The following is a 21,330-nucleotide window of genomic DNA, read 5'->3' as shown; positions in this document are numbered from 1 at the left end:
AAAACCCTTTAATTTTGGTTGTAAATTGAAGGAACAATTTATTGACTGTTGAAAATAATAATTTCCATCATCAAAATATAATAATTTGCTTCTGTTTCTGTTGTATGATCAAAAGATTATTTTTATTACGAGTGAAGATAGTCGAAAAACATAATGCCCCGTTTACACTTCTGCTGGCTGCCAGCATGCTGGTGTCAGTGTACTGCCCTCTTAGGAAAAAACGTTCAACTGTGGTCCAATGATCCAAAGTATTAGACCAACGAAGGACCACCGTTGAGCGTTTTTTTCCTAAGAGGGCAGTACACTGACACCAGCATGCTGGCAGCCAGCAGAAGTGTAAACGGGGCATAAACACAATGGGTTTACTCGGTAACAAACACTTCAAACTGTGTAGTTTCCTAGCAACGTGCACATCAGTTTTTTACCGGAGCGAACCCAGTGAAAAATATCGCGTCGCAGTTATCCTCGTTTTGTTTTGTTTGCATCATTCGTGTTGTGTTCTTTCTTTCTTCGAGCCTAATAGCCTTCAATGAATGCGTATCTTTCGATTCATGAAATTATACGCAGTCAGCAGTCGTTTAAAAACAATCAACCTTCCTGTGCACGAGTAGTAAAAGTTATCGGTGTTCTGTAGGACAGTTTTTTGGTTCGCCTTTCTGTTATCAATCATCATATCACTGACGACGGAGAGATTGTGCAATTGTTTTTTTTTCACTTACTTCGATCGCAGTCGTTTGTGGGTTCCGATGCAGCCGTTTTTCGTGAGTCAATGTGATTAGTAATTACAAAAAAAGGTGCTTTCCAGGTTGATATCTTATCGAATACCGAAACCGGTGATTGGTTGGCGCATAACATCGGAATCGTTCACTCCTTTTTTCGCGCTTGAGTCGTACTTCTTACCTCCACTGTTGCAGTAAATCTCAGTATTTTTACTCTGTCCGATCACCAAAATGTTCAGTTCAATTAGGAAATCGATTTCTTCGGTTTACCTGCTGTACGAGTTGAATACCTGCATCTACATGCTGGACCCGTGGGAGAAAAAATTTATCAGTAACTATCGAACCGAAGGGGCAAATTTCCTTACATCAGTGCATCATTGAAAAAAATCTCTTTCATTCTCGGCCTTCCGAAGACGGTGTCATCTTCAGCATTCTCGCCCTGCTGGCATTCTCCAGTTACGTGTATCTGCCGAGTTACACCCGGCGACTGATTAGTGCCTTCATGCCGGCGGAACAGTTAACTCTGGACAGGATGGATCATAATCATCATCACCATCACCAGCAGACAATGGACTTTAGCATCAACTGATCTCGGATCTCGGCTAGTGAATCCCGGAATTGGACTGCAGCCCGTCGAAAGCTGACTGGGGAATTTCGGGTTAGAGATGTAAGTTTGATTCACGAAAGACATCACATTTAACTGGGGAGGGGGGAAAATAGCATTCTTTTTAAGACGTATACTTTACAATTAACGTTTAAAACCTTCGCTTGTAACTGCAGTAGTTTTCAAACAAGTTATGGAATTGAGGGCTGTTTTTAGTGCTTAGATATTTCAGGTACTTTGGAATTACATCTTCGCACTTTATTCTATTAACGAAGTGTTACTAGTTGAACAAAGAATCGGCGTTTTTTAAAAACGCAATAACACACAACAATTTTTTTTATCTTTCAAGTTTATGCATATTTTCTGAATCCTTGAAATACACACACACTATTTTTACAATAAACGATCAGGATTTTTAATGTGGAAAGAAACTTCACTTCACTCGTCGGTGAGTTTGACGAAAACCGCTCCGGCATCGTATTCGGCGGCAAGCCGATCGAAACAACTGGCCGCCAGCTGCTGTAGCTCCCTGCGTTCCGAACGCGCCACCAGGTATAACTTCGTTACGCTTAGGACCTGATTCAGCTGACGTTCGTTCAGTTTCAGCCATTTCACCAGCTCCGGTATGTGCACGAGTATCTTCCGCTGCAGTTTGAACGTCTGCAGGGCACTGAAGTCGGCTCCGATGTTGCTACGCATAAATGCATTCAGTCGCGGTAGGACGTCACTGCGAAATAGAAAAAAAATGGATTTAATTAGGTGTCATATTTTGTTAGGTTTCGTCTTCGACTCATCGGTGCATTGTCAGTTTACCAGTTTGCGAGATTTCTTGAAAGATGGGGGGATTTCTCATTGAAAGTAATTGTCTTCGTAAGTTAGGCACTTTTTCTACTCGAGAAGCCATTTTGCATCATAACTAGTGAAGTGCTGCTCAGCGAGATATGGATGAAAGCAAATGATAGACGGAAGGGGCCAACTCTGAGGAGTGTGGCGGGTGGGACGAAAGTCCGAGATAAAGATGTTTCTGACCGGTTTCGCTGTGTTTTGACACATTGACACTCTTATTAGAAATATAAAAAACTATTCAGAACTTGCTAATTCTACCAAAATAACTAATTCCTCCGAAAAAGAGAGCCATATATTATATTTTGTAGTAAACAAATTCAATAATTGTGAGTACTTTATGGCATGTATTTGTACCAATAATCATTCTCTGTCGAGTACTTTTTCAAAGATCGCGAATGTTTGCAGCTTTTACCATATGCGACCGTTCCAAAATAAGCATTCCTCACAAAGAGTTTGATTTCTATGGAATAGAATGGAGAACTATCATTACTAAATAAAGGACTTTTGTTCACTTGTTCTTCTAGAACTAGTTCTTCTGAACCGTTCGCAATTCGGATTGCCCATTTCTGATTCTTATGTATTGTGGAGCATTCTGGTCGTTTTTCTTCAGCAATTCATGATTCGATTTCATCATTTGCCGTCCGTAATGAGTAGTATTTACAGTCCCCCGGATGTGAAAAGCTCATAGCCCAGTACACAATTTTCTTCCCACCAAATTCACAGCGATTCGGTTTTGCAGTTGATGTCGATGGTAAGCCAGCGTCGACTCATGATTTTTTGCACTTGGGCTCCTCAAAATAAATTTATTTCTCATCTTTTGACTCATTCCGAAGCAAAAAATCCCTTGTTTTAAAACGAGAAATCAAAAAGTCGCTATGAGAAACTCATTTTCTCACCTTCCGAATCTTTCCCTTGGCAACCAATGTTTTACCTTTGCACAATTCATTTTTCACTTGGGGTATTATCTTTGTTCGACAAACCTTGCAATTCGGCATTTTCAATTTTTTTGATGTTAATATGTCTTACTTCACCTTGGAGGGCCTTTTCAAAATTCGCCCTATGAAAAAATGGGTAGAACTTAATCGTAATCATCTCGAGTTGTATTAACCGCAACAACATAATTCACCATGCTATCAGATATGTGATTAGCAATTTGTGATGTGTGAGATAACCATAAATAACTCAAAAATTAAAATTTTCGGAAACAATTAAAACTTTCGGAAACAACCAACGGTTTCGAGGTATTCAGGCACATATCAGTTCCGTTGTTTCACTGGACGAGTATAAAAGGTAAACTTTGATCGAAAATCGTTCATTTCTTCCAGTGCGCTAGACAGAACTGGACGTCGTGGTGAGGATCTTTCACCAACATCAGTAACAACAAACCTTCTGCGTGGTATAAAACCTCAAACACTAAGGTCGCAGCTTTCATTACCATTTCGGATGTCGTGGCGAGCAGTCGCCTCCAACCAGTAGGAGGGAACTTAATTTTCAGATTTAGAATTTAGACTTCTGTTTCAGGATTAAGTTCTAGATTACAGGTTCAAAATCAAAAACTATGACTCTAGAACTGAATCCTGATTCCTAATTCTGGAAATGGAAGATTTTGGAAGTGTTTTTTGTCCGGGATTCGAATCAAGAATTAGGATTTCAACCTCAGAATTCATGAACAAAATTCAGATCTGAACTCTGAATCTGAATTTTAGAACTGACTTCTGAGCCAGAATTTCATTCCTGAATTTAGTTTCAGAAATTAATTGCTGAATTCAGAACCTAAATACTGGAACATGGATTCTGGAGCTAGATTTAAGAATTTAGTTTCTTTGTTAAGGTTCAGGAATTCAAGTTAAAAATTTAGTACTAGAACTAAATTCGGACCATGGATTCTGAAAATGAGTTCAGTTTCATGAAATACATTTATAAATTCAGGTTCAGGTTTAGTGATCAGTTCAACAATCTGGAATTGAGTTCTAGAATGCAGCCCGCCATCATTTATATATCTACATCAGAACCAAAACTTCTGAACCAGCACGAAATTTTGGAACTAAATCTGGGACAGGCTCAGAATTCATATAAAAAATTCAGGTTCGGAATCCAGATCGAGAAAATTTTGGTTCTGATATAGATTTATAATTGGTGGCGGGTGGGTAATGTCAGGGACATAACCGGATGACGTGAATACGAATAAAATGGATTGTTAAAGAATCTGAATTCTGAACCTTGATTTCTGGAACCAAATCTCAGAACCCAGTGCTAGAATTGAACTTGAGAACTGAAGAATCTCAATTTTTCAGTTGAATTCTGGTCTGAACCTCAATTTCAGTTCTAGAATTCAGTTTCAAAATTCCGATACAAGGCTAGTATTTATTTCTTAAATTAAGCTCGACAGTCCAAGTCTAGAATCAAGTTCTCAGTTTCAGTTTTTGGTTCCCGAATCCGGGCTCAGAATCAAGATTTAAAACTCGGATTCAGTTCCGGAATTCTGGAACTCGGTTCTGGTTTTACATTCGGGATGAGGAACTGAAATTCAGATCTGGATTCTGGAAATGAAAAACGAAAATTTGATCTTAGACTCTGGACCTGGATTCTGGTCTGAATTGAACGGGTCAATAACTACGCAGGCTATAATGATTGAAACATCAAATTTTTACTTCTTTTTTCGAATTATTTGTAGTTATCTCGCACAACTGAAAATTATATCACAAATTACTGATCATATTTCCGAAGACGTGGAGAAAAAGTTATGTTGATGCGTTAGATATAACAAGAGATATTCACTATTAAAAACTTATCACTCACCCATAGGTCAAATATTTGAAAAGGTAAGACGTATTCACGCCGAGTTGTAAACATTGGATAAATTCCGCAAATCGGTCCTTTTAGAACCTTCAAAATATTCCCAGAATATCTAAATCTACTAAAGAAAACGGTATTTGTTTCTTGTTATTTAACTGTATGAAAGGAATATATTAAAATAGATACACCGTTATAATTCCGGATGCGAAGCAATAAAAGTTGCAAAATTCACACAATCTATCAACTAATACGCACTATTATTGATATTCAAAAGTGAGAAAGAAGCATATCAGTTTTATTCTTATTAACGTCCTCCAGTTTTGACTCTGACATTACCTAGTCGCCTTTTTTTATTTGAGACCGTGTGAAACTGGTTATGGAAAACATCTGTATTTCTTGAAGCAATTTCAGCCAATTCTGACATTTTGCATTAAAAAAATGTTCGATTTCATAAATCTCAAAGTCACTAAGTAAATTTTTTTTCAATTTTTTTTGAGATGGCACGAGGTCTCGATGTTTCATGCCATTCTAACACATTTGGCATAAAAAAATTAGATTTAGACATTGCCCTGAAAAATGGAGCCAGGATCTGTCTGCGATACGATTAGCGTTTATTCAAATCTCTAGAAAACTCATAATCTGTCAAGGGATTTGCAGCTATGCACTCGAAGACCAGTCTATGATCATCAATATAGCGATAGAATCGATACAATATAAAAAGTTGTGTGTCTAGAGAAATATATACTAGCATTTATTAGAACTCAGCGATCCAGTGATGCTCTGGTTATACTTGGCAAATTACCATAACAAACTTCGTCTGTTTCGCAAAAAAAATCGCATAATCTTGCCCGCTGCGCGCCTCTTCTTCTTATATCAGTCGGATCATTATCGAGGATCATTTTAACCGGGTTGTTCTCCGACATTCTAACAACATGCCCGGCCCACCGTAACCGCCCGACCTTGGCCGTTTGAACGAGGGTTGGTCCTCCCAGCAACTGGTGCAGTTCATATCCGAGATAGAAATATTTCTGATATACTTAACAATTCTACCAAAAGTACTAGTTCCTCCGAAAAAAATGAGAGCCATACATTAAGTTTTGTAGTAAACGAATTCTAAAACAGCGAGTACTTTTTGCCATGTATTTGTACCAGTAATCATTCTCTCTACTTTTTTAGTACTTTTTTAAAGATCGCGAGTGTATGCAGCTTTTACCATATTCCTAGAATCTGCGACCGTTCCAAAATAAGCGTTTACCGTGTTCACTCTCTCGAAGAATTTGATTTCTTTTGAAAAGAATGGAGAACTATCATTATTTAATGAAGAACTATTGTTCACTTATTTTTCTGGAAATACTAGCTCTTTTGAACCGGATTGCTCAATTCTGATTGTTATTGTGGAGCATTCTGGTCGTTTTTCTTCAGCAATTATTGGTTAAATTTCATCATTTGCTGTCGGTAATGAATAATATTTACAGTTTCCCCTAATACTATGAACTTTTAATCATAGTACAATACGCCATTTTTATCCCACCAAATGCACAGCATCGTTTTCTTTACGAAGCGATTCCAGTTGACCTTGATGGTGGGCCAGGATCGACCCACGTTTTTTTGTACTTGGGTTTCTCAAAATAAATTCATTTCTCATATTTTGTCACGATTTGGACGCACCTGTGTTTCATACCGTGAAAAAAAGAATTCGCTTAACTTTTCCGGGGTCCGTCATTCAGTTTATGAGGAACCCATTTTCCCACCTTTTGAATCTTTCCCTTGAAGAGTGGACGGTCAGAATTGGCTTTGCAATTAATATTTAACCTCTACGCCATGTGTTTTTAAATTTGGGTATTGTCTTCGTATTGGGTATTCAAAAATTCTTGCAATATGCCATTTTAAATTTTTTTCGGGTTGACTTGATTACCGTTTAATCCAACGTTGACAAGTCGTGACCAATAGAACGTATTTTGATTAAGCTTCAACAAGAATAAGATGGAATTCAGCAGCACTTTTTTTTGCAAAACAAAATAATGAATCGACATTTCCCACAGACAAGAAACTCAGCACGTTCACTTCGCGAAGTCCACATGACACGCGCGTTTGATAAGTACCAGAACTGCATGGCCTTCTGCAGCAAAAAATGTATGAACCCTCTCAATGTTTATTTGTAGAGCCCCACAACCCACAAGACTTGCGAAGATGGGCCTATATTTTTTTTAGAATTCACTGCAAAAATTATTCATAAATAACATGAAAATGAGTGGTTTGAGGTGGCTCCCTAGTTTTAACTCACGAAGAACAGAAAAGGTCTTCTTAACCTTCCTCAAAAATACTTCAATTTGTATTGCATATTAGTTGATTGTCATACAAACTTACTTCGGCGGTTGCCGATCTCAGGTTCCGGAAGTAGCGGTCGAAAACTCCAAAATAATGGAAGAAAGAAGCACATGGAGATCGTGATAGCTCGAGGGAAGCCAAATCCGATGAATAAAGTGGATTGGAATTCTAGATCGGTGATTTTTGCCATGGTACTTTTATCTACCGGTATATTGTCGATTTTTTCGGTATTCAATCGCTCCAATAATGCACACTAACACTTACTGTCGGTGGTTTTATTTTCGTTTTATAAGGTAGTTCATGAAAAGTATACCATGACAATCCCAGAAAACCGACGTCATGACCTTTCCGACCCATTGAGCCTCCCAGTCGGCAACAGTTATCAATCGACCTCAAAAGTCCAAACGAACCTGCATCAGCATAGCCAAACAAGCTTCCGCGGTGCGCTCGCGTTCGTCTTTTTAGTCCTGAGTAGGCATGCGAAAATCTTTTGTTTTAAGTTTTATATGTATTAAAAATAATGTTTAAATAGTAATGTATGAAGTTGTTTGATTTAGGGTGGGGTCAGGACTACTCAGAAACTCCCTCTCCTCTCTTTAGTTGCGTGTCTAGTAGCCACAAATCTTTTATATTATCAAGATTGATCAAATTTTGTGTGATAGCTGCACTTGAGAGCATTATGGAACAAAATCATGACGTCTGAATAACATGTGTTGGTTTTTGGAACGAAATGCTGCATTCTTTTCTTGTTTTGATCCTACTGTTACCTCGATTCCCGCTAAAATAGTCGAATAGACTTAGATGCGAAGTAACAGACAAAACAAATATGGAATGCATTGTGGTACTGTCAGTTCTCTAATTTCGTAAAGCGGCAGTGCTAAAAAGTTTAAGCACCTCAAAAAAGTTCCTACGGAAAATTTTGAACTGAATCGCATAGCAAGTGGTGTCATCTGGCGGTCAAAATTTGAAAATTCTCGATCTTGAAAAACTACCAAAAGGGTGAGGGTTTGTAGGTAAAATTTCCGAAATCGATTGAAATTGTCTGAAACGTCGAGATCTTGTCAAATCTTGAAAAAAATTGATTGTTTCTGAAATTGAAATTTTTCTATGCCAAAAGTCCCAGCTTTTTTTTTAGATGACACTAGATTTTAAAAAATCCGATTTCGGAATTTTCAAAAATTTTTTTTTTGTTTTTAATCAACTGTTTGAGCCTTAGAAAAGTTTTGAGTTTTACGAAATCTAAAAATTTTAAATCACAGAGCAATTCTAAGACATTTATTTGGGTTCGAAAATTACATTTTGGAAATTTCTGGTGATTTTTCAAGATCGGAAATTATCAAACTATGACCGATGGACGGCACCACTTACCCAGAACCGATTTAGCTCAAATTTTGCATAGGATTTTTTTTTGTGAACCCTGGTTCAAAAATTGGTTTTCACAGTTATTGCATAACATTTCTCTATGGGAAAGAAAGGCTCTTTGCCTTTGTTATGTGCACTTGTCATAATTAATATTTCCTTTTTATAAATCGAGATTCTCGAAAAATACTTAAATTCTCAACTAGTATGATAGGCCGGTACGAGATTTCTGTTTAAAACTTGAATGAAAGGAATATATAAAAAAAACTGAACAGGCGATTTGAACATTGTTCTAAAAGCCGATCATTTTTATCTCGTGCACCGGGAAATCGAAACCGGCAATCGACTTGTCACCCTGACATGACAGGGCATTAGCATCAGCTTAAGTGTCTCAAGTAGAGATAATTTTACGTTTGCTTGGCGGTTTATGTTGAACCACTGAGTGGCATGGCAGTTGAAAATGAACTGCTAATGCACTGATGAGTCGAAGATGAAACGTAAAATGACCGAAAAAAAACTTACTCCAACGTTCGCTTCCGGATGAAGTCCTTCGCAAGCCGGGCCAAACTGACGAGTAGATCGAAGGCACAACTGACCACCACCGGACTTGGATCCGCGAACCGTTCGGCAAAATTGAACCAAATCTGATGCACCATCGGAAGCAGCTGGTTTTCGTGATCCCCCAGCAGATGAATGCCTTCGTTCAGTGTCTGCAGTGCAATGATTTTCTCCTCCAGCACTCCCGAGCCGAGATATTTAAAATTTACCGTCAGTATTTTGATTGTCATGGCAATATGCGAAGGAAGTTTTCGCTCGTCAGTTTGATTGGTATCGTCTGGTTCCATTGGTTCTTCTTCACCAGCGTCGTCCCCGTCTGCTGGAAGTTCTTCAATAGTCGCTTCCTCATCTATGGGAAGCTTGTTCTGGACTTCCTTTTTCAATTGATCCATTTTTTCCGCCAGCTTTTCGCGTGAATTCTTAAGACCATCGTCGTCGTTACTCTTCTCGGTCGTTCGATAGCGAAAACGAATCGCCCGTATGAAGATCTGCAACATTCGCAAACAAAGAATTCGACCGGCTCCAGTTCGCTGGTCGTGATCATCCAGGATGTTCATCACGATCGGGCTGACTGTGGATTCCAACACGGCGGACGTTTCGTACGGGACGTAACGCAGCACCGATTGGAGCATGTGAACTCCTGCCGAAAAATTATCCGTTCTTTTCAAACACCGTTGAATGTACTGTGAAATGTAATCCAGATTGCGGGAAATCAATTCATGAATCGAACTTAGCCCAACACTGGCGGCAATATTGTCCAGGGCAAGTTCGGCTGATTCATTCAGACAGTTTAGGTTGCATCCGGTTAGTGGGAGGACGTTTCGAAGTACGTCATACAACTGCCAACTGGGCATGTCCTTGCTGAACAACCGACAGAACCGGTCAACAGCTCGCAGTGCCAAACAGATGTGCAGTACATTGAATTTCAAATCCGAAACGTGGAGGGTTTCTTCCAGTTCCAGATCCCAATGGTAGCTATGAAGGATTTCCGTGAAAACGTTCTGGAAAATATTTAGAAGAGACGGACTGTCGACATCTGGGAAGATCAGTTCAGAAAGAATGAACAAATAGCCGTGTGCGTTCAACTTGGTGGTGAACAAATCTTCCACAATGTAGTTCAAAATCGTGGCGAGACTTTCCGGACGATCTTTGAAATTATGAAGCATATCAAGAAACGCCGTTTGACTTCTGCTCGATCCCTGAAAGTTTCGTAAAACAATCCATCGGGATTCCGGTTGCTTCCGCTCCAAATCAGACGCTTTCAAAGCATACTGGAAACAGTAGGACACGTACTCCCGGCGTACCAATTCATCCGATTGGGCTAGCTCTGCTCCAGCAAGCAACATCAGAACCAACTGGTTGAGTGTTTCCTGATTGGACAGAATCACGTTTAGCTGGTGATCGGGAAGAAATTTTATGTAACCTTTCAACAAGGCGAACTGGGCCACTTGATCGGTTTCTTCCGCTCGGTAAATACTCCGCGATATCGGTTTCAACGAATCGTAGAACAGTTCATCGATCCTAGCCGAACCGAAAATGATACTGCGGCGACTGGCGTACGCCGTCAAACCTCCCTCACAAAAGTCACGAATATTCTTCGATTCGTCCTGACACAGTGCCAGCAGAGATTCCAATATTGTGATTGAACAGAGAGGCATGTTGCTGTTAAAAAAGAAAAATTAACTTAAAACAATAAATATTTGCTTGAATACTTACGGAACACATCGGATCAAAAGCTCGGCATTCATTCTAGCGTACTCTTGTCGAAACGCATCTTCCTCCACTCCTCTCAGATGCGTTATCAGTCCCAAGACTCCGTGTACTTTCTTGTCCGCCGCTAGCAACCATTCACGGCTTCTGGTTGTGTTATTAAAATAATTCGCCTTAGCAGCTGAATCTCGCAAACCCATTCCCAACACGTTGGATTCGGTCCGATCCGATCGGTTCAACTTGATCGCAAGTTTGGCAAACTTTTCGGTTGCGATATTTTCCTCTGCTTCTCGTTTTTCGTAGTCTTCAAATATCAAACAAATCACTCTTCCCAGTGCTTTAATCGCCATCCGAATAACGGCCGTACCCTGTTTACGGTCACCGTTGATAACCGAAACCAGCGAAGACAGCAGTTTCGGAAGAATGATAAACAACAACTCCGCAACATGATGCCTCAAAACCGAATCCTCCCAATCGGAATCATCGTGAATTTGCATTGTGGCCAGAATGCAGTATATGGCTTGAAATCGAAGCTTTCGGAATCGTTCGGTCGCGAGGACACCGACACAAATGATCAGAACCTGCGAGAGCAGGTTTATGTTATTCCGGACGTACACCTCCTCCACCAGATCGGATTGAATGTTCCGGCAGGCATTGGTTAGCCCTTTCAAAATCGCTAACTTGTACTCTTCGGAAAGACCTTGAATCAGCTGGTTACTTTTGAGGTCGTAGATTTGCTGCATCAGTACTACCAGCACCGTTTTCAGAGCCACGGCGTCCCGCAATTTACTGCCCTGTAGAATTGTACCGATGCACTCCACTATGACGGTTGCCGATTCTTTCTGATTGCTGACAAATTTTTATCAAACCATTAATCCTTTCCGATCCCGTCAATTGAACAAAATACTTACTTGCCGGTCACGTTGTCCAGCAGAGAAATGAGCAAGTTTAGGTAATTTCCTTGCAGCAGCTGCATCGTGTCGGGTTTCGTTTGCAGTAGCTGTTCGTGAAACTTCCGAATGCCTTCGATGTTTCCATCCTGTACGTTGTTTTTTTCAACCAACTGTTTCAAATCTTGAATCAAACCAATATCCGCGTGAAGAAAATTGAACATTTTCCTGGAAAGCTAACACTGTTGATGTTCTGCAATGCCATTACTCAATTTGTTTTGGCTCCCCATTCGCATTGTTTCAACCGTACCCGCTGAACACCGGTGGGCATGATAGCTACCAATGCAGTCGCGGGTTCGTCTTTGATATAATACACTGAAATCGAAGCAAACATTGTTTTTTTTTTTCGGCAGAACAATTTGATAAAAGTTTTATTTTGTGACGGTCGCAATTTTCCAACGCGTGTTTTTTTTTCGGTTATTTGATTCGGAATATATTCCATACGAAAATGGATTCAATAAATTATGAAGAAAATTTTCAAATGTTCTACCGGATGGCCAAAATTCTGATTCTGGAATTGAAGGATGAGGGTAGGTGAACGTATTTTTTTCCTTTCCCATACCAGCCCATTGAATCATGCCGTTCTTTTATAAAACGGGTAATAAACTGTAAATTTTCATTTTTAACAATTCAACATGTTTCGATTTCAAATTATTTTTATTTTTTACACTTTTGCCAGTCATATCTTTGTATCACTTTTGTAAGTACTGACAATACTTATGATAGTGTTTGTATTCATCGGATTGATGAAAATGTAAAAAATTAAACTCGACCGTCCCACAACAAAAGGGCCTAACTGCAAATGACAGTTTCTCTTTGTTTTTTTTTTTTTTTTTTTTTTGTTTCAATTATAGAGGCTTTAACATCTTAGGTCATTCACCTCTTCGGACCAGAAAATCTCTCTGACCCTATGTGCGGGGTTGGGAATCGAACCCAGGCGGGCTGCGTGAAAGGCATCGACTATCCCATCACGCTATACTCGTCCCCTCTCTCTTTGTTTTCTTATTCTTCTACGATTTACCGAATTGATTTTATATTTGACGCTATACTCTTCGCAAAACATTCAAGGTAAAACTACAATCTTTCGATTTATATTGGAAACTTTAGAGAATTTGCAATAATGGCTCCGTAATAATCAAAAGAAAAAGTAAACAAAGAGAGGCTCTCATTTGCAGTTAGGCCCTTTTGTCGTGGGACTATCGAACTGTTCACCATTCCAACAAGAGCAGAGCTGCCAGATTTATCTCCAGAGAAGAGCTGCCAGATTTATCTGACATTTGCCAGATTTGTCTCATTTTGATATACACTCTTACAAACCAGATCTTTTGCCAGATGTTGTAGATTTCACCAGATTTTCTGCATATGAAATGCCAGATTTCTCAGTTTTGTTCAAATAAACTCGGAACAAATGGTTCGAAATCGTCCAATAAGTAGAAATCGAGTTCAAAAATCGGTATAGTGTCAGCGCTGCCGGGCTGGAAAATTGTTTTATTTAACTACAGACAAAGACATCATATTAACAAGATATCCAGCTCTCACATTTCCCGAACAAATAATTGGCAACATCCTTTTTTGCGAGCATGTCGCCCTCAGGTGAGTCCGCATCGAATCTCATACATAGAAGTAGGGGAGAGAAATGTCAAATTCGTACGCGCCAAAATAGCAGGGCTGCGCACCCATACAATTGACATGACATGTTGAATGAGACGCCGTGCGATGGCGTTGCTGAACTGAAGATTGAGGTCGCTCCAAGCTGACAGGGTCTGCTACAGAGATGCCAGGTCTGCAGATTTGTTGTTAAACCTACAGATTTCTAAAATAAGCTGCAGACATGTTTTTTGCAGACTTTTGAAAATCAAGATTTTCGCAGACATTCGTCAAAATTTATAGACTTAAAATCGGCGCGGTCTTTTTGCATTTCTCTATAGAAAAGTGATAGAATTGCTGGGAAACATGACTTCCGAAGGGATCCTCGGAGACCCCTTGTGTTATTTACCATTCGACTCAGCTCGACGAAATCGAGTTTCTAACACTAAGTGCACTAACTTTTTTTTAGAGATGGCTGAAACGATTTTCACAAACTTGGATTTAAAAGAAAGATATAACTTAGATTTAAAAGAAAGATATAATTGTCCTATACTAAGTTCCTGTACTTTATTTCGATCCGAGTTCCGGAATTACAGGGTGATTAGTGTAAAAATTACTTCCTCACTTTCCTTAGCGATGGCGTGACAGATTTTAACAAACTTAGGTTCAAATGACAGGTCTCATGGCCCCATGTGTAGGTAATCATTAATTCTCAAAAACTTCTTCACTATGCAAACAGAATGTGTATGAAATTTTGGTCTATTGCCAAAATCTCAATCGCGTGAGAAGTCCAGAAAAAATGAAAAAAATCATTAAATTTAATAACCTCTGTCCACATAACTCTTGGAACCGAAAGTGGCTGGAATGAGAACGTCAAAAGCGAAGAAGTTAGAAGACCGTAATTTATCTCTTTGTCGAAAAAAATCTGGAGGTGGTGCTCTTATTACCATTAACTCTTGCTTTACTTCTGATGAAATTATTACTCCCAAACATAAAAAATTTGAACATGTTTGGAATAAAGCTCAATATCGGGAAAGGTTCATAATTTCTGTTCAGTCAGTGCAAAATGTATTAAATGTAGAAGGAAATGTCGACAAAGAAGTGGACATTTCTTTTTTTTCAATTTACCACAAAAAATGTATTTTTCCTTAAACATGGAAATCATCTTTTCTTGTACCAATATTCAAATCAGGCTCGAAATCTGATATCTGAAGCTACCGTGGAATAGCCATTATTTCAAGCATTCCTACATTATTTGAAAAAAAATGTGAACGAAAAACTTTTCCAACAACGGAAAAATGTAATATAAAACAAACAGCATGGGATCGTTCAACGACAGCAAATCTTCTAGAATTTACCACTTTCACTCTGAATGCCAGGGATTCCGGTAACCACGTAGAAACTCTATACAGTGACTTTAGTAAAGCACTTCTGAAAATTTTAAACAATTATGCAGAGAGCAGTGATGCAAAACACGAAAATATAATTAAAAACTTGACTCAAACTTATCGATTGGATAAGTCTTATCAGTTGACGGCCAATAAATTGGCTTTCGTTTCCGGAAGCACCGGGAATATTGTTCCCAAACTGCTTGAATCAAACTCACTATCCTCAGCGATGGCTTGACCAATTTTCGCAAAATTAGTTTCAAATGATAGGTCTTATGAGGTCTTCCCGAATTTCATCCCGGTTCGACCTCCGGTTCCGAAATTAGAGGATTATGAGTGTTAAAAATTTCAAACCTTCATATAAAGCGTACATGCGCTGGTACGGAAGAAGAAAACACAACACCGCTTCTACGAACGAAGCACACAGCGTGCGAAAATCGACACCGATGCTCGGGTTTGAAAACACAAGCGAGTCCATCGGCATGGAACACACATAAGCACGAGTTTTCGACCGTGTTGAAGAAAACAGAATCACAGTTCAAGTACGAATGTCTGTTACCGTTGTGTGACTTTCGTTTAACACGGTACTGAAGTTGACACAAATCATAGCCACTTTACGGGAAATCGTCTGTGAGTATAAAGGAATTTCAATCGTTTGAAGTTTATTTGCAGAGACAAAAAAAAGTTACATCCCGAAAGTGCAGTAATATCGTGCCAGTGCCAATGACAGTAATATACTGTTTTGCTCTTCTAAATTTGGCTCAAATCGGTTTCAATTTGTGAGCTATGTTAGTTGCTTGATAAACAAACCAACTTTAGCCATACCGGTTTCTAGTTCCCGATTCTGAAGTACCGGAAATAGTGGTAAAAATTTTTCCAACGTCTCACAGAGCCGACTGACCCGATTTTCACAAAATTAGACTCAAAGGAAATAGATTGCTATTGATAATTTGGACTCGACTACCGTTTCCGCAACTAGATAGTGAAGTGTGTTCATAATTGTTTGCAAGTTTAAAGGGTTATGTTAGTTTATATAGAAATAAAGTTTCTAATGTTTAATTAAAGTTTGCAATAATTTTTTTTAACAGAATCCTTGTGTTATTTATGAAAATGTAAGTAATATGAGAAAGGTAACATCGCATCATTAGGTGGATTGAAACCGGTTTTTCCTATCAAATACGACTCCTCTGGAAAAATATTTTATACGATAATCAACCGTAGAAACCACTCTAAGCCTCTCTGAATGTCCTAGAATAGTTTTTTTTTCGGAAACATGATCCTCATTATGGCGGCTAAGGGCCATTTTCCTTTCTCATGAAGAATGGATCACTAATTATTCTGAATATCTCAAAGAGTGTAACGATAGAGAAAAATAGCCGTATGAATATCTATGACTGTAAAGTTACTTGCGATCTGAGGTCACTTAATGGACTCAACGCGTCAACCTTCAACATTTCTAACATTTTGCTTCCCCTTTCCCAACTCAAAGATAAGGTTCTAGCCGCCCAATGGCTCCGGAAGTTGGCGGCTTGTAAATCGCCGAACGATGCGGAACTACGCAATCACTACATGACACTGTTGCTGATCACATTGCAGCAACAGCGCATCGTTGGTCCGTTCAAGCAACAACCCGTCGCTGGCAGTGCACTGGAAGTGTTTCCACAGGAATACCAACCGGCTGATATTCAGCAGTTGATTGTGGAAGACCTGGCACAGACTCCACCGCCTCCTTTGGTACAGTTTGCTCTCACCGGAAACTCGATGATGACCGAGTTTGCCGTCGCTCAGGAGATACCGAAATTTGGTGTTCATTTCTACTACGTATGTGCGCTGGAGCCTATTTACGAGTTCCAACGTATTCATCAATCACGGATACCGCGGCCTTTGCTCGGTCCCACCCGGTCAACAATGCGCGAGCTGAATGCTGGCGTCGAACGAGTGCTTCGAGCGGAAAAGTCACGAATGAAGATAACCTTGGACAAATCCGGTAAAAAGAAAATTCAGATACGAGATGAAAATTTTGCTGCTTTTTCAGAAACAGCTAAGAAAGGGTAACTATTTAAAAATATTCTGCGACAAAATGCTAAAACCCAAAAAACTCTCCACTACAGGAAAATGTCCAAGCGCTTGCAGAAACGGCTAGGAGTTGCCGCTGCACCCGAACCCGAACCAGAAGTTCTAGATGACAGTTGGGAAAAGCCTTCACCGAAAAAACCTCCGGTATCGGACCCATCGGTTGCGAAAGCTTTCAAAGCAGGTGCAGCGTCTGCTGCCGCGACTGGTACCCCGAAACGGAAACCAGGAGCTGCCACGAAACCGAAAAGTGTCCAGAACCCCGGTGCTCCCAAACCAGGTATTAAACCACCGACTGCTGCTTCTAGAAAACCCGGCGTTAAAACACCAGGAAGACTACAACGGAGGCAACAACCAGCAGCAGAAGAACCGTCCGAACTGGATTTAATGTACTACACTTCTCCACTAAGATATACACGAGATCCCAGTGCTCCGCCCACTCCACCTTTGTTTATTCCTGGCGTTTCAACCAAGGGAATGGTGTACGAGCAAGAAGACTTCGGGGTTGATCCTTCTGAAGAGTTCAAATATTCAAAAGCAAAATTGTTAAAGTCAACATGTAACTTATAAATCACTTCCAATGAACATACGATTCTCAACAAATACTTTTCAGGGTCACCATCGCAAGGCTCTGGTCGTACTCAAGTTCTGGACATTATCGAACACCATCCGATAACGGAGGATCTTCAACAGATTCGTAGCGAGGAGAGACCTCGCATAAGAACTCCTGAGGTGTACGAGGAAATTCGTGAAACACAACGGCGCACCAAACTGCTGGAGGGAGCTGATCCAAGAACACGACTGCTCATGCAGCGGTTCTACTCGACAAAAGATGCTAAACCACGAGCACTCGTCTTTTCGCAACCAGACGAGACAACAATGGTTACAGCACAACTTTCTGCGCGGGCAACAACAGCTACAACTCCGGGAATTGTTCGGCAAGGAGTGTTGGACGATTCGTACACGCCAATACTGTTGGATGATACCGATGAATTCCTGGCTCTGGAAGGTGATGCATCTTACGATATAATTGAAGAACAAACTCAGCTCTATTGGGCCGAACAAAGCGCCTATCGAACACAAGACATTCCTGCTCCGACCGGTCAATCCTCACCAATTGTCGCGGAAAGAAGTCATCGCCTTCCACCAGCTTCATCAATTTTGGAAGAACCGAGCCAATTACTTCCGCCGTCTTCAACGGTGTATGAAGATCAAGCTGAAGATGCCGAATTCCTAGCTGATGCTGAGATGGAGTTTGAAGATGATTCATTGGACTGGGGTAGCCCTCTTGCGATTCCCCAACGAATCAGCCCCCGTAGAACACCTGTTAGATCTCCTCAAGATGCCGTAAGCAAACTAGAACAAGCTCGTAGAGCCTACCGTGAGACTATAGGAGTTGTTAGTCCTCAAACACTCCAAACAGTTTCTCCGAAAACTCCACAGAAACGCACACCTCCGAAGGCACCTTCTCGAGTAGCAGACGACAGACTGTTGGACATCAGTGGAGACGTACCCTACATAAGTCCGAAAACTCCTACAAAGGTAGCTGCAATGATGGATCTTATTACGGGTGGAACACCGGCAAGAATCGCACTGATTATGGAACAAATTGATCAGCAAGTGGAGGCACATCACGAAATTATTGCCAACATCAAGCAGCTTCCACGAACCCGTTCCGTGGATAACATGCTTATGGAGTTTAGCAAAGGAAGTGAAGCTCTGGAGGAAAGCCGTGATTGCTTACAGGAATTGAGCGTTGCATTGTCGGAAATGTCGACTTCACCTGAAATGAAAAAAGCTGCTGATAGTGAAGCAGTGTCCGGCATTCGATCTCGTATTGAACATATTCGACAGATGAAAGGAATCGTTCCGACAACTCCGAAAACTCCACCACGCGTTGAAGTTGATATGGAAGCGAAAGAAGATCTTGATATAGAAGAAAATGTAGTCCACTTTAGTCCGCTTGGGCTTCAGCTACAGGATCTTTCGGGAATTGTTGAATCGACCATCGAAGGAGCACAGTTATTGAAGGACGTAGCTGCAACGGTGGATGAACAAATTGTCCAACAAGCGGCAGACCAAAGCAATAAATCCGTGAGGGAACTCATGAATATATCGAATCGTTTGCATGATCTTACACAAGCTTGGGAGTATACCGCGCAGGACATGGACGAATCCTCTCTTGGAATTATTGAAGATGAGGACATCGAAGATATCTTCGGTGGCAGTCCAACAGGTGCTAAGCTGGATCGTATGGTGGAAGCACTGGATCAGTCGGTGAAGGAGGTCATCGCCGAAGGAGGTGTTTCTGGATCCGCCGCAGCCGAACATCTTCAAACCAATTTGCGTAACTTCCAACAAGCATTGCAGGAGATTAGTTTTCATGAATCGCTACTCGAAGGTAGTCTGGAACCGGATGCATTGGTGGAAGACAGTTTTGAAGAATCGGGTCCTTTGGTGGATATTGTATTGGAAGCCAGTGCATTGGTTAATGGTGTAGTTGAAGAGTTGGAACGATCACTGCAGGCAGAAACTGTAGCGGTTGCGAATGTTTCCGCGTCGTCTGAAAACGATGAGCTGCTGGAGAAGAGCAATGCCGTCGTGGAGGGATTGGCAGAGGTACTCGATCAGATGGTAGCTATAGAACCCGAAGTTCCTGAAGTTAAACCTCGAGTAGAAGGACCCAAACGAGCTGCAATTGAATCTCGTCTGAAAATGCTTCGTTTGGCTTCAAGGCAACCAGTCGAAGAAGATATCCTAATAGATGTGCATGACGAAGAACCTATGGTAATACCGGAATATGAACCGTTCCGACTGGAATGGCAAGATGAAAGGGAAGAAATATTAGCCGACGAAGAAATGACACTAGATGATTTACTAATGGAAGACGAAGGAGCTGCTACAACGGCATTCTTCTCTAAACCCGTGCGTCGTCCGTTACCTTTCACGCCGAGCTTAATCCGAAGAACATTCACGCCGAAACGCGAACAACCGGTACCATCTCCTAGACGCGTGGTATTCCGAGACGAAGTGAAACAGGAAATGATGAATCTGATGGCCAGAGCGCAACAACAGCAAGAAGCTCTTCTGAATGCAAGCCTTACCATTCAGGATAATGCATCGGATGCAGCGGCTATTGCAGCCAGTCAACGCATAACGCAGCTGATCACAAATGCTCACGAATCTATGGCTGATATAGTTTCACAAGTACAACAAACCGAGGAAGACACAGACTTTGCCTGGCTTGGTCCAATTGCACATCATCCGTTACCAAAGAAACCAGCTTTAAAACCTTCTGCCCGGGCGCCAGGGAAACCTCATTTGAAAACTCCATCGAAAACCGCTTTAAAAACTCCATCGCGACCAACAGCTGGAATGGCACCAAAAACACCTGCCCGAACACCAGCCAGACCCGCAGGAACTGCGAAAAAGCCTTCGGGTCCTACAACTTCAACAGCAATCAAACCAAAAAGACCAACCTCAGCCTCAGGTTCACTTGCTCCTCCACCTGGTGTGCAGGTACCGAAACCTAGAGCAGGATCGGCCACGCCCATTCCGGTGAAACGACCTCCCCATCCAATTCCATTGCCATCGACGGGAGCAAGCGGTCCGTCAGTGCGAACAACGGCTTCCACTTCTTCTCTGCGAGCGACGCTTCCTCGGCCAACTTCAGCAGCGACGGCCAGCCGAAAGCGATAAAATTTGGGAAGTTTACGTAAATTGTTAGGGAATGCGTTATTGAATGTTGTTATATTTTGTAATTAAATTATCCTACTCATTACAAATGTTTTTTTGCCTCACTCATATACAAAGTATTAAATATTTCACAAAATGTCTCTGTGTATGACCGATTTTCACATTTGCCAGCAGTTAGGGTCAGATGAAAAAAAGTACGGGTGTGTAATGTCAGAGACATAACTGGATGTCGTGAATACGAATATGACACGCTTTATTTATACTTCCGAATTCGAATTGGTAGTTGATCGATTGTTTGAATTGTGCAACTTCCCCCTCTTTCATTACTAGAATTTTAAAGGATGCGCCTAGACTAGATTACAGATTAGTTACATTAATCATTCTGAAACGCAATTAAATATTATGAAATAAGCAGTATAGTTCTTTATAATAAAATAATCGATACGTTGACAACGACAGCCAAATTCGAAATGAATGGCTTCCGAGTCGGTGCTATGCATTTTATATAGCAAATCAAAAGGAAGTTCTACAAACTGCAACTAATTTAAAAATGGACTGTATAGAGTACAGAAAAGTAAAATTTCGCTTAATTCTTTGGGAGTATTATTGTGGTTCTAAAAAGAACCGATTTGAAGAATTCTGAAATTAATAACTGGAACTGAGTTCAAGAATTAAATTTAGAACATAGAACAGACTCAGAACTCAATTGGATTTTA

The 21,330-nt window shown here is 40.6% G+C and overlaps 3 protein-coding genes across 3 annotated transcripts; 2 read left to right on the top strand and 1 right to left on the bottom strand.

Moving 5' to 3' along the window:
- Window positions 1–467: 467 nt before the first annotated feature.
- Window positions 468–1,726, top strand: LOC131429935 (serine palmitoyltransferase small subunit A). The gene is made up of 2 exons (XM_058594471.1): window positions 468–1,050; window positions 1,133–1,726. Exons 1-2 carry the CDS (start codon window positions 951–953, stop codon window positions 1,306–1,308), a joined length of 276 nt encoding a protein of 91 aa, XP_058450454.1. The 5' UTR covers window positions 468–950; the 3' UTR covers window positions 1,309–1,726.
- Window positions 1,699–12,073, bottom strand: LOC131429927 (TELO2-interacting protein 1 homolog). Its single transcript, XM_058594459.1, has 4 exons — window positions 11,832–12,073; window positions 10,927–11,769; window positions 9,175–10,872; window positions 1,699–2,050 (listed from the first exon to the last, which is right to left on the bottom strand). Exons 1-4 carry the CDS (start codon window positions 12,032–12,034, stop codon window positions 1,762–1,764), a joined length of 3,033 nt encoding a protein of 1,010 aa, XP_058450442.1. The 5' UTR covers window positions 12,035–12,073; the 3' UTR covers window positions 1,699–1,761.
- A 134-nt stretch (window positions 12,074–12,207) lies between these two features.
- Window positions 12,208–20,660, top strand: LOC131429922 (uncharacterized). The gene is made up of 4 exons (XM_058594446.1): window positions 12,208–12,400; window positions 16,335–16,896; window positions 16,957–17,477; window positions 17,532–20,660. The coding sequence occupies exons 1-4, from the start codon at window positions 12,319–12,321 to the stop codon at window positions 20,615–20,617; spliced, it is 4,251 nt and encodes a 1,416-aa protein (XP_058450429.1). The 5' UTR covers window positions 12,208–12,318; the 3' UTR covers window positions 20,618–20,660.
- Window positions 20,661–21,330: the final 670 nt, after the last annotated feature.

Source organism: Malaya genurostris, chromosome 1 (assembly GCF_030247185.1).
Source record: "Malaya genurostris strain Urasoe2022 chromosome 1, Malgen_1.1, whole genome shotgun sequence".
NCBI lineage: Eukaryota > Metazoa > Arthropoda > Insecta > Diptera > Culicidae > Malaya > Malaya genurostris.
The sequence above is the reverse complement of the archived record's forward strand: the minus strand, read 5'-3'. Positions and strand labels throughout refer to the sequence as shown.

Bases quoted from the DNA above. Each gene is read 5' to 3' on its own strand.
- LOC131429935 (XM_058594471.1), top strand. From the start codon at position 951: ATGTTCAGTTCAATTAGGAAATCGATTTCTTCGGTTTACCTGCTGTAC. The intron at 1,051-1,132 runs GTAACTATCGAA...GGCCTTCCGAAG, and splicing joins GTGGGAGAAAAAATTTATCA to ACGGTGTCATCTTCAGCATT.
- LOC131429927 (XM_058594459.1), bottom strand. From the start codon at position 12,034: ATGTTCAATTTTCTTCACGCGGATATTGGTTTGATTCAAGATTTGAAA. The intron at 11,770-11,831 runs GTAAGTATTTTG...AAAATTTGTCAG, and splicing joins CTGGACAACGTGACCGGCAA to CAATCAGAAAGAATCGGCAA. The intron at 2,051-9,174 runs GTAAGTTTTTTT...TCTATTTCGCAG, and splicing joins ATCCGGAAGCGAACGTTGGA to TGACGTCCTACCGCGACTGA.
- LOC131429922 (XM_058594446.1), top strand. From the start codon at position 12,319: ATGGATTCAATAAATTATGAAGAAAATTTTCAAATGTTCTACCGGATG. The intron at 12,401-16,334 runs GTAGGTGAACGT...CCCAACTCAAAG, and splicing joins TCTGGAATTGAAGGATGAGG to ATAAGGTTCTAGCCGCCCAA. The intron at 17,478-17,531 runs GTAACTTATAAA...AATACTTTTCAG, and splicing joins AAAATTGTTAAAGTCAACAT to GGTCACCATCGCAAGGCTCT.